The sequence below is a fragment of the Strongylocentrotus purpuratus genome, unplaced genomic scaffold, assembly GCF_000002235.5.
Source record: "Strongylocentrotus purpuratus isolate Spur 01 unplaced genomic scaffold, Spur_5.0 spur5_scaffold_2, whole genome shotgun sequence".
In the NCBI taxonomy this organism is placed as follows: domain Eukaryota; kingdom Metazoa; phylum Echinodermata; class Echinoidea; order Camarodonta; family Strongylocentrotidae; genus Strongylocentrotus; species Strongylocentrotus purpuratus.
Genome location: NW_022145605.1, coordinates 767,511 through 779,452, shown reverse-complemented (window position 1 = coordinate 779,452; position 11,942 = coordinate 767,511). Strand labels below are relative to the sequence as shown.

The 11,942-nt window shown below is 40.4% G+C and overlaps 1 protein-coding gene across 4 annotated transcripts; it reads right to left on the bottom strand.

Annotated features, from left to right (window-relative positions):
* Nucleotides 1–1,631: 1,631 nt before the first annotated feature.
* On the bottom strand, nt 1,632–11,285 carry LOC105440760. Of its 4 annotated transcripts, none has more exons than XR_004065122.1 (5): nt 11,139–11,285; nt 3,962–4,061; nt 3,556–3,706; nt 3,223–3,373; nt 2,031–3,040 (listed from the first exon to the last, which is right to left on the bottom strand). XR_004065122.1 is itself a non-coding variant. In XM_030991373.1 (4 exons), exons 1-4 carry the CDS (start codon nt 11,253–11,255, stop codon nt 3,283–3,285), a joined length of 459 nt encoding a protein of 152 aa, XP_030847233.1. In that variant the 5' UTR covers nt 11,256–11,285; the 3' UTR covers nt 2,031–3,282. The 4 variants fall into 4 exon arrangements, 2 of the variants coding, with proteins under 2 accessions (XP_030847232.1, XP_030847233.1); XR_004065123.1 differs by having other exon boundaries at nt 2,031–2,642; XM_030991373.1 differs by having other exon boundaries at nt 2,031–3,373.
* Between the last annotated feature and the right edge of the window lie 657 nt (nt 11,286–11,942).

Genomic DNA, 11,942 nt, shown 5'->3' with positions numbered 1-11,942 from the left:
CCTTCATATATTTCCCTCTTTCTTTCTCTGACAGAGAGTCTAGCCACTCCGGCATCTTATTGTTGGTCCACATGATGAGTGCTTCAAGAGTGGTGATTCTGGCAGAGGGTTTTTTGCAGACAAGCAGATCGAGTTGTGCAAAATCCCTCTCTCCAATCATGTTGGTGCTTGGGACATTGTGGTATGCTGCCTTGACGTCATCAGCCAGGTCCCAATACTTTCCTCCAGGTAGCTGGTCTTTGTACTGGCGTTGAAGGATGAGCAGGACAGCACAGCTTATCAACTCGAGGGCTTGGGTGGTCAGCATCTCCGCTTCAGCATCAGTGCTGTCTAGGAGCTTCTTTGAGATGTCATCTCCTGTGCTAATGTTGAAGAGGCTGTCACCTGCCAGGAGAGGGAATGCATCTTCCTTCCATACCATGAGCTTGGTTTGGAGTTGATGGAGTGGCTCATTCGTGTCGAAAATGTTGCCCGAGGTGATAATCCTTTCCCAAAGGGGCTTGATGGCAGCGATGTAAAATATGCCAAGTGCTCGTATCTCGGCCACCAAGAGCTTCTCACTGATGTCCTCTTCGATTGCCAGGAGAAGGTTGTTACAATTTCGAATCATTGAAAGAAACTCCTGAATGTGGGGAGCGTGGAAATAAAGGGCGCAGGCACCTTCAAAAAGATGTTTGCACAATTTCCAATGTAATAAACAAGATGATTCTTCGTCCCACAAGCGTTTGACAGAAAGGCTGAAAAGACATCTTCAACTCCCGACTTGTCACATCCCCGGTGATGAAAGGCCTTACTCGATATCCTGATGAGTCTTGTGGCGCCAGATTCTGATGTTTGCAATGTGTGTGCATGCCTTCCTGATGTTGTAATATCTTCAAACGCTTTCAGGGCTTTGTCCACTTCTTCAGCGAAGTTTATTAACCCTATTTAGCTCGGGCTTCTAAGGCCCCCCCCCCCCCCATGATCTCGGCCGTGAAACGACCGATCGCCGCAAAAAATTTGCATATATGTCAAGTGAAGTATATAGAATACTATGGTAATTTCAATTTTTTGAAAAATTCACTCATTTGCATATTTATGGTAATTTATGCAAATAAGGTCATCAAATTCACATTTTGCCCATAAATCAGACATTATTCATATTTAAGCATTCTTTCTCACTACATATATTTGTTAGACCATTTGGAATAATAATACAACACAAAAAATTGAAAAACCAGGGTTATTCCTTGTTATCTATTGTTTTGATAATTTCTTATGTATTTCTTTGTTTTTTTAACTTATGTATTTTATTGTTTTTGTTGTTTTTATTTCATTTCCAACTATAATTCAACTATTTTGACCCCAGAATAAACACCTAAACTATAAACAAGACCAAATAACCAATGTTTTATCTCTTTATTTGAAAAATGAGATTTCCATATGTTTTGTACACAAATCACAAAAATAAGCGATTTTCGAGCTGACATGCAAAGACAAAAGGACACGTGACTTTGTAATGGTAGGTCCGATTCTTTCAAAAGATGCGCAAGACTCGAAAGAAAAAAGTCACAAATTTTCTTGCGTTAAAAAATTATCGCGAAAAATGTCGAGGAGGGGGCTTTAGAAGCCCCCCCCCCCCCCCCCCCCCCCCGGGCTAAATAGGGTTAAACCTATCACTTCCTCCAATTCCTTATTCCTCTTCTCTAGGAACGACACTTTCTCCTTCAGGTCCATCAGATCCTGCACGTCTGCACCAGATGTATGCCGTCGCCGGAGATACCTGTCTTGGTCATAGACTTTTCTCTGAGATTGGTTGATATGTTTAGAATGCGCTTGCATGGATTGCACTCTATCTTTTGATGAGCTGAGTTGGTTTTCTGCTCTGTTCAAGATCTTCTCTCAACTCTTGGATGAGAGTAGATAATTCTGCATTTTCATCCTTCAGCTTTGTTATGCTTTCATCTCTCCTTTTGATCCTCTTGTTAACATTCCTGGCGTTTACTTTCTGAAGTTTTCCTTGACATGCTACAAGTTTTTTCTCCAATTCAAGCAGTTCTTTTTCTTTTTCTTCATACTTTTTCTTGTAGGCGTTCAGTTCCTGACAAGTTGGATCAAACTCTGCCGTGATTTTCTTCATCTTGTTGCACAGGGATACAAAACTATCCTTTAGGGTGCCGAAATCAGCAATTTCTATCTGTCTTGCTTTACGCATGGCAAGCTCCTCCTCTAGAAACTCCAGACGATGCCTTTGGTCTTCTATCGTTCCTTCCATTCCTGCCAATTTCCGTTTGACTCCTTTGTTCTCCGTCTTGATTTCAGCGATTTGCGCTCTCATTTTCTTCTTCCTAGGAGTGTCTGGCTTCTTCAGTTGCTTGCTTCTCAAGACTACGAATTCCCCATCTAGTAGACTGGACAATTTCTGTTCCTGTACAATACCTTTAGCATTTTTTAAAATATGTTTGTGCTTTGCTACAACCTCTTTAACATAATTACAAACTTAATGGTCGTTAGCAGAAACACCACCTAACTTGATCAATATTCTAGCAATTCCCATATTTGACATTCTGTTCTCTTTTGCAATTTCTCCACAGTGGGCAAATCCTCCTGTCCCGTGAAGAGGTCCCGGTGAAGATCCATGGCTGTACAGTATGGCCCAATATCTGCAGGAGAAAAACATAAAAGAGAAAGCAAACTATTAATTTATGAATCATATTATGTCATTTATTGTCAAGTCAATAGCTTTAATTTAGTAACTGAGTAATTGTTGTGTGATATGTGTATTCATTGTGATTCTTCTGCCTATTAAATACAATGCTTATTTAGTGATGAGGATTGGATGAGCATAAAATTTGAAAACATATGTATATTCCATTCATCTTAAATCACGGATTCCAAATAAGATGTTCATTTAATTTTGGGACGATTAACCATAATAAAAAACAGTGACAACAATAATTATCGTTGCTTCCTCCGGGGATTGCCGTCGCTTGAGGAGCTGATGATCCGGCCGCTACTCCAGGAGCTGATGACCCCGCTGCTAGTGCTACAGGAGCTGTTACTATTAACAAAACAAAATTAGAAAAGATAAATAAATTAACGCCATTCTTATTTCCTTAGCTTATTTTGTCATGATAAATACTACTAATAAAGATTCAAGGCAACAATGATTAAAAACTAAAATGTTCATTTAATTCATGCATGATTTACCATTTGAAAATAAACAGTGACAACAATAATTACCATTGCTTCCTCCTGGGATTGAAGTCGCTTGAGGAGCTTAAGATCCTGTCGCTAGTACAGCTAGTAGCTGATGATCCTGCTGGAATTGACAATTCTCCTGCTCCGCCTCCAGGAGCTGATGATCCCGCTGCTGGTGATACAGGAGCTGTTACTATTAACAAAACAAAATTAGAAAAGATAAATAAATTAACGCCATTCTTATTTCCTTAGCTTATTTTGTCATGATAAATACTACTAATAAAGATTCAAGGCAACAATGATTAAAAACTAAAATGTTCATTTAATTCATGCATGATTTACCATTTGAAAATAAACAGTGACAACAATAATTACCATTGCTTCCTCCTGGGATTGAAGTCGCTTGAGGAGCTTAAGATCCTGTCGCTAGTACAGCTAGTAGCTGATGATCCTGCTGGAATTGACAATTCTCCTGCTCCGCCTCCAGGAGCTGATGATCCCGCTGCTGGTGATACAGGAGCTGTTACTATTAACAAAACAAAATTAGAAAAGATAAATAAATTAACGCCATTCTTATTTCCTTAGCTTATTTTGTATCATTATCCAGATTGAGGGCAATGAAATTGAGTTAACCAACAATGAACTAAATGAATTCAAACATAGACTCTATGTACAGTATAATATATTTTGGTTACCAAATTATCTTCACCACTTAATATTATTTCATTAACAAAAATAAATTAATCTAATTAATTTATAAAGAATGAAAGATGATACTTACCTTCAGCTTCATCATGTTCAAGATTAGTCCCTGACAAAATCCCCTTGTCTTTAGCCTCATCCATTGCACTTGCTGGCTCCTCAGACACTGTGTTTGCCATCTACAACAAATATAAAATAAAACATTAAAAATCAATCAAAGAAATGTTCGCATTACGTTCATTTCCAAAACAAAACATGTAATGTAATACTGTCATAATAATAATTGATAAATAATGCCTCCGGCTCCTTTGTTAGCGGAGGCACAATTATTTTTGAAGAAAAAAAAAATAATTACTGTCTAGAGTCTAGTACCGGTACGGTAGTCTACTTAATAAGTTAATGTAGTTCAGTCGAACTTGAAAATTGATTGTAATTTTGAGTACTTTTACAACAATTTTTAAAATTAGGGTCTACAATAAGTTATGTAACTGATTATCCAGTTCAAGAAGTAACAATCAGTGAAATATTTGAACAGAAACATTTGGTTAGAATAACAAATAGATCTAAATCTAGACTAACATTAATAAAGCACATTTATTGACAGTGTTTAAATGTAGTTTTCAGCCGGGTTTTCAGACAGGTGGAGGAGGTAAATAAATGAGAAATGGAACAGTAAAGAAGTTCCACACAATAAATAAAATATGTTATCAACGAGAATCTTGCACAAAGAAGATAGATTTCACATTATTTATGATCAGAAAACCTGAGTACAGAGAATCGTGGAGAAATGCAACTTTAAACTCAAGCAAACGTAACATTTAACGTATGGGACTAGCGTGAGTTCACACAAGTGGCGCAAGAATAAAATCCGGAGGCCTCAATTCCGTCCTTAAAATTGTATAATTCTTTTAAAAGGGGCAATTTGTAATGTTTATATGACCAAAACATACATAACATGTCATCTATTGTCTCCAAAATAAACACAAAGTCACAAGATCAACATTTCATCCGATTTGTTTTTCATCGTTGTTGTGGTAAATACCATTTTTTCACACAGGTAACTATCGCATTTATTTGGATTTTTTTCCTGAACCGAACTTTAAATAAAAATATAGGAATGTGCTTTAAATGTTACCAAACATAATCAAAGTCCTTAATTATCTACTAGAACTACCGTATTTGCCGGCGATAAGGCCGCAGCGCCGTATAGGCCGCACCCCGATTTTGACATTAAAAAAAAAATAAATAAATAAATTTAAAGAAACTTTTGTCGAAGACGGGAATTGATCTTTTGCGTACAAAAGTTGATGTGACTAAAATCACCGCCTAAGACCGCTCGGCCATCCAGCACTGATACTAGCCTATGTAGTTTTCTGTGATCTATACTCTCTTGTGTATTGAAATGGATTCAATATAGCTACTTTGCGTGCTGGATGCTTCGCAGCAGCTCCGTTAAAAGGGCCCTTCTTTTACTTTTGCAATGCATTGGCACAAACTTAGATCAAGAGCTATCGGCAGATGTTGTTTTTGGAAGTTTATTTTCGTCTTCATGTCAACAATGCAAGATAAAATTGTCGGTAAGATGTGAAATGTCCTGTACCATAGTGGTACAGTTATTGTACCGTTCGTAGTCCCATATGTGCAAATTTGTGCTGGTTTTGACTTACTTTTTTTAAAATTTTTACTCTTTTTGATATTTTCTCTTCCAAAAATACTGCGGCCTTTACGCCGGCAAAAACGATAGTTTAAACTCACGGAATTTCGCTTAAAAAAGTAAATATTTATGTATTTATCATATTGTTGAATTTAACACCCCCACCCAAAAAATGGACCTGCCCATGGGTCTGTTGCAAGCTCAAGCGGTCTCCGCACAGCTCGCTCACGACGAAGCTCAAATTTGATCGTTTATTTTCATGAATCGGGCCTTAATAATTGTTTTTTTCCGCATTTCAAATTTGATAAAACATCAACAACAAATACATTTTCTGAATCAGCAGACTTTTCATACTCACGAATCTAAGTTGGAAGCAGATTACGGGAAAATGATGAAATCGTAGCTTTTAAAACTTCATTGCATTGTTTCGTCAGTTCTCCTTGCACTACAAACACTTAGGTTATATCAGCACGGAGGGGAGAGAGACAAAAGGAGGCGAAGTTTTAACGATGTTTTCCGACAAGTACGATATTGTGGGGCCTTCGCAACGCGAAGCTGTGTGTGGCTACGGAGTTTACGTAATAATCGAAAGACACGCAGAGATTACTACACTTTCGCTCTCGATCGCCCAGTGCGAACTCATGACGTCATCACTCTGAAACCCCTAGTAACATTACTATCTTGGCTTTGTAGTAAAAGCTGTGCTATTGATCCCCAACATTTCAAACACCTCTGTACAAAACTCAACTGATTTCACTCAAAATCGGTAGACTACTTTAGTGACGAGTGATGACAACTAGAATCTAGATCTAGATCTAAATAGGGCGCTAGTGTAGTTCCGTATCCATTTTTTTTAGCAGTTTAATATCCATTCTTAACAAAGAAATTTTAGCCCAATTTTTAACTAATTTTAATCATAATCATATATTGCATTTTCCAATTGAATTTGGATCACATTCGACATTGGGAACCTTCGTTTAGGGCTTCGATGTCGACGTCGTCGCTCAGTACTGTCTCTACGCTGTAGTCCTGCACCTCAAACTGAAGCTATCAGTCCAAAATTATGCAGACTCCTCGTATGCGCGATACCATAAACCATACAAGAAGTCTGCATAATTTTGTACTGATAGCTTCAGTTTGAGGTGCAGGACTACAGAGTAGAGACGGTACTGAGCGACGACGTCGACATCGAATCCCTAAACTAAGGTTTCACGATGTCGGATGTGATCCAAATTCAATTGGAAAATGCAATAGTCTATAGACCCTAGACCTATGATTATGATTAAAATAAGTAGACAAAAATTGGGCTAAAATTCATTTGCTAAGAATGGATATTAAACTGCTAAAAAAATGGATACGGAACTAGGCCTAGATCTACGGCTTTCATCAAAAGGGTGCGGTGTGGTGCGGCGCGGTGTGGTGTGCTCAACGCACCCATTCGATAAAAGAGGGGGGGCTTTTCTCGAAAGGGTGCGTTGAGAGCGGAGTACCGTTTTAACACACCCTTTCGATGAAAGCGGGGGGGCTTTTCTCGGAAGGGTGCGTCGACTAGTCTTTCGCATCAGTCGTTTAAAATGAGGATCTCGGACAGAAGGTAATATAGTTGCCAATTTAAGTATATCGAAAATGTATTAAATAAAATGGAATGGTCTTGATTACAGAGTGGTCTCTTTCGTTATTACTATGTTGATGGGGGAGACAGAGAGAAGGAAAAAAAAGGGAAGATAAAAGGAAAGAAAGAAGAATAAAAAGAGAAGAGGGAAACGGGAGGGCGAAGGACTCTTGCCCCCCCCCCCCCCCCCGCCAAAAATAAATCAGAGAGAGAGAGAAGGGGAAAAGAAAGTGAAAGAGAAGATAAAAGGAAAAAAAGAAGAGGAAGAAGAAGAAAAGAGGGAAACGGGGGCAAAGGGCTCTTGCCTCCTCCCCCCCCCCCCCCCCCGCCAACAAATAAATAGTAGAGAGAGAGAGAGAGATAGAGAGAAGGGAAAGGGAAAGGGAAAGAAAATATAAAAGGAAAGAAAGAAGAAGAGAAGAGGGAAACGGGGGGGCGAAGGACTCTTGCCCCCCCCCCCCCCCCCCCGCCAAAAAATAAATCAGAAAGAGAGAGAAGGAAAAAGAAAGGGAAAGAGAAGATAAAAGGAAAAAAAGAAGAGGAAGAAGAAGAAAAGAGGGAAACGGGGGCAAAGGGCTCTTGCCTCCTCCCCCCCCCCCCCCCCCCAACAAATAAATAGTAGAGAGAGAGAGAGAGATAGAGAGAAGGGAAAGGGAAAGGGAAAGAAAATATAAAGGAAAGAAAGAAGAAGAAGGAAAGAGGGAAACGGGGGAAGGGCGAAAGGGAGAGAGAGAGAGAGAGAGAAGGGAAAGGGAAAGGGAAAGAAAATATAAAAGGAAAAAAAGAAGAGGAAGAAGAAAAGAGGGAAATGGGGGCAAAGGGCTCTTGCCTCCTTTCTTTCCTATTCTCCCTCTTTTTTCGTTTTTCTCTTTCTTTCTTTTCTTTCTTCTCTTTTCTTTCCTTTCTTTTCTTTTTTATTTTTTTCTTTTCTTTTTCTTTATTTCTTTTCTTTCCCTTTTACTCTCTTTTTCCCCTTCCCCTTTTCTTCTTTTTTTCCTTTTATATTCTCTTCCTCTTTCCCTTTCCCTTTCCCTTCTCTCTCTCTCTCTTATTTACTTTTGGCGGGGGAGGCAAGAGCCCTTCGCCCCATTTACCTCTTTTCTTCTTCTTCTTCCTCTTCTTTCTTTCCTTTTATCTTCTCTTTCCCTTTCCCTTTCCCCTTCTCTCTCTTATTTATTTTGTTGGCAAGAGCCCTTCGCCCCCTTTCCCTCTTTTCTTATTCTTTTTCCTCTTCTTTCTTTCCTTTTAGATTTTCTTTCCCTCTCCCTTCTCTCTCTCTCTCTTATTTATTTTTTTGGCGAGAGGGGGTGGGGAGGTAAGAACCTTTCGCCCTTCCCCCGTATCCATCTTTTCTTCTTCTTCTTCTTCTTTCTTTCCTTTTATATTTTCTTTCCCTTTCCCTTCTCTCTCTCTCTCTCTCTCTCTCTCTCTTATTTATTTGTTGGCAGGGGGGGGAGGCAAGAGCCCTTCGCCCCCTTTCCCTCTTTTCTTATTCTTTTTCCTCTTCTTTCTTTCCTTTTAGATTTTCTTTCCCTCTCCCTTTTCTCTCTCTCTCTGTTATTTATTTTTTTGGCGGGAGGGGGGGGGAGGTAAGAACCTTTCGCCCTTCCTCCGTATCCATCTTTCCTTCTTCTTCTTCTTTCTTTCCTTTTATATTTTCTTTCCCTTTCCCTTTCCCTTCTCTCTTTCTCTCTCTCTCTCTCTACTATTTATTTGTTGGCGGGGGGGGAGGAGGCAAGAGCCCTTTGCCCCCGTTTCCCTCTTTTCTTCTTCTTCTTCTCTTCTTTTTTTCCTTTTATCTTCTCTTTCCATTTCCCTTTCCCTTCTCTCTCTCTCTCTCTCTCTCCCTTTCGCCCTTCCCCCGTTTCCCTCTTTCCTTCTTCTTCTTTCATTTCCTTCCTTATATTTTCTTTCCCTTTCCCTTTCCCTTCTCTCTCTCTCTCTCTACTATTTATTTGTTGGCGGGGGGGGGGGGAGGAGGCAAGAGCCCTTTGCCCCCGTTTCCCTCTTTTCTTCTTCTTCCTTTTCTTTTTTTCCTTTTATCTTCTCTTTCCCTTTCTTTTTCCCTTCTCTCTCTCTCTGATTTATTTGGGGGGGGGGCAAGAGTCCTTCGCCCCCCCCCCCCCCCGCCCGTTTCCCTCTTCTCTTTTTATTCTTCTTTCTTTCCTTTTATCTTCCCTTTCCCTTTTTTCCTTCTCTCTGTCTCCCCCATCAACATAGTAATAACGAAAGAGACCACTCTGTAATCAAGACCATTCCATTTTATTTAATACATTTTCGATATACTTAAATTGGCAACTATATTACCTTCTGTCCGAGATCCTCATTTTAAACGACTGATGCGAAAGACTAGTCGACGCACCCTTTCGAGAAAAGCCCCCCCGCTTTCATCGAAAGGGTGTCTTAAAACGGTACTCCGCTCTCAACGCACCCTTTCGAGAAAAGCCCCCCCTCTTTTATCGAATTGGTGCGTTGAGCACACACACACCGCGCCGCACCGCACCGCACCCTTTCGATGAAAGCCTAGATCTACTACAGTCTACACTAGCGTCCTAATGCAGGTGTCATTTGTAAGACGCACCTTTTGACCCCCGGGGATGGTGCGTCATGGTTGCGTCATGTTCCCCACAATCGCGACGCACAGTACCGTCATGGCCGCAAAATGTCCGTCACAATACTGACCCATATGTGCGTCATAGTAAGTTTCTTTACCACGTTGCGTCATTTGGTGTGTCAATGGGACCGTCACTTTCTCCAAGCAGAAGTGTTTCTCAAATGTGCGTCATTGGCTAGTCATTTTCATGAAATGGTGTGTCATATGTTTGACTCAAATGTGTGTCGATGGAATGTAATGGTGTGTCACTTTCTGTGACGGAAGGTGCGTCATGGTATCAAAATGTACGACTCACATCGGTACAATGACGCACCATTCCCGGGGGTCAAGAGGTGCGTCTTACAAATGACAAGTGCATAAATTAAATAGCAGTAGGCCTAGATCTAGGCCTAAAATACAATTTTTTTTCAATTTTCTGATGTTAGAAAGAATAATTTTGTGAGTCCACTGTCAAACTTGCCGATCAGCCGCATCGGTATGATTTTGTGCATCTGTGTGTTATGAGTGTAGATTCTAGACCTATTGACTACCATGTATTCAAATGCTGCCTATTATAACACGTAGATCTAGGCCTAGTGCAGTGCTTAAGGTCAATCTCCAGACGTGTTGATTAATTCATACACCAACAACATGGTGGCCTGTACTTCAACAGAAGAAGAAGAATCCTAGGCCTAGGGCTAGGCCTAACTTCCTATTTTCTCAATAACCTCACCAGAATTTTGTCGGCAAAATACATTATCAGTAGGGGCGCTGGTCCGAGAATAAGGATCGTCTTCATAAACAAGGATCGTCTTCATAAACACGGACCGATGCGTCCTCAAAAATAAGGCTGTCTGCATTTTCGCAGACGTTTCATATTTTTAACTTTTAATCGGTGCATTGGCGATGCAAAAAACGGATTCTGCAATGATTTTCTTGATGCATTTTACATTGACTTTGTACATTATGGTAGCTGCTGATCTCCGATAGAGCGGAGGAAGAAGAAGAAGAAGAAGAAGATGAGCAATAAATCCTTGGGAAGACGGACAACCCATATTAGTAGACGGTTAACTAGGGTTATCCTAGGGGAATCCATTTTTGGCATCGCCAGCAAGCCGTTCTGTAACATGAAACCCCCAGAGCGCCGATGAAAAAAAGCGTCCTCGAAAATGCAGACAATTAACCCTTATTTTTCAGGACACATTTTGTCTGCGTTTATGAAGATATCCTTGTTTGTATATACCGGTACCCTTGTTTGTATCCCTTGTTTACGAGGACTAGACCCTAATCCTCATATTTCTAGGACCAGCGCCCCTATGTCATTATTTTATCAAAATTAAATTAAATTAAATTAAGTATGATATTGTATATACATGATATTTCATTGTTAAACTTACTTCTATTGCGAATTTCCTGGCAACCTTGAAACAACATAGACTTGTCACTGCTAACGTTAGTGAGACTTTCTTTTCCGATCTCCTAAACGTCCTTCCCAAACGAAAGAAATGTAGCATCTAGATCGTGCAGCGCATGCACTAGTCACTACGGGGTCCAGACAACTCGCCACAAAGACAACCCGCCCCAAGACAACCCGCCACAATACCCTGGACATCCCGCCACAATACCCTGGACAACTAGTACTCGCCACAATACCCTGGACAACTCGCCACAGCCTTTTCGGACAACTCGCCACACTTTTTCCCATCATGATTTCTAGATCTAAAATGAAATGAAATTGTAATTTTTCATGATTTTCGTGCTTTTATAAACACAGTCATTACAAAGAATAAAGTTGATTTCCCTTGTAACAATAATATACTTTTGATCTAGAGGTCTATAACAGCTGCATTTTTCTGTCCCAGAATTTGTTTAATGGTAGGATACTGGAAGCACTGGCGTACTGATAGTGGGGGGGGGGGGGGGGGGGGGGGGGAGGGGGGTGGGCAGTTGACCCGACCCGCGAAATAAAATTGGAATGTGGTTTATTTCTAGATTTTCTGGGTTAGTTTTGTCAGAGGCGGCATTCTTGGTTGGGGGGGGACACTGTGCCCCCACTTTTCCAGGTTCCCCTAAAGTGCCCCCTTATCCTTTGTACATGTCCTTTTCCCTTCTGATAATTTTTAATGGTAGGAATTCATGGAAGGATAGGCCTACTGGAAGCACTGGCGTACTGATGGGGAAGGGGGCAGTTGACCGCGCGA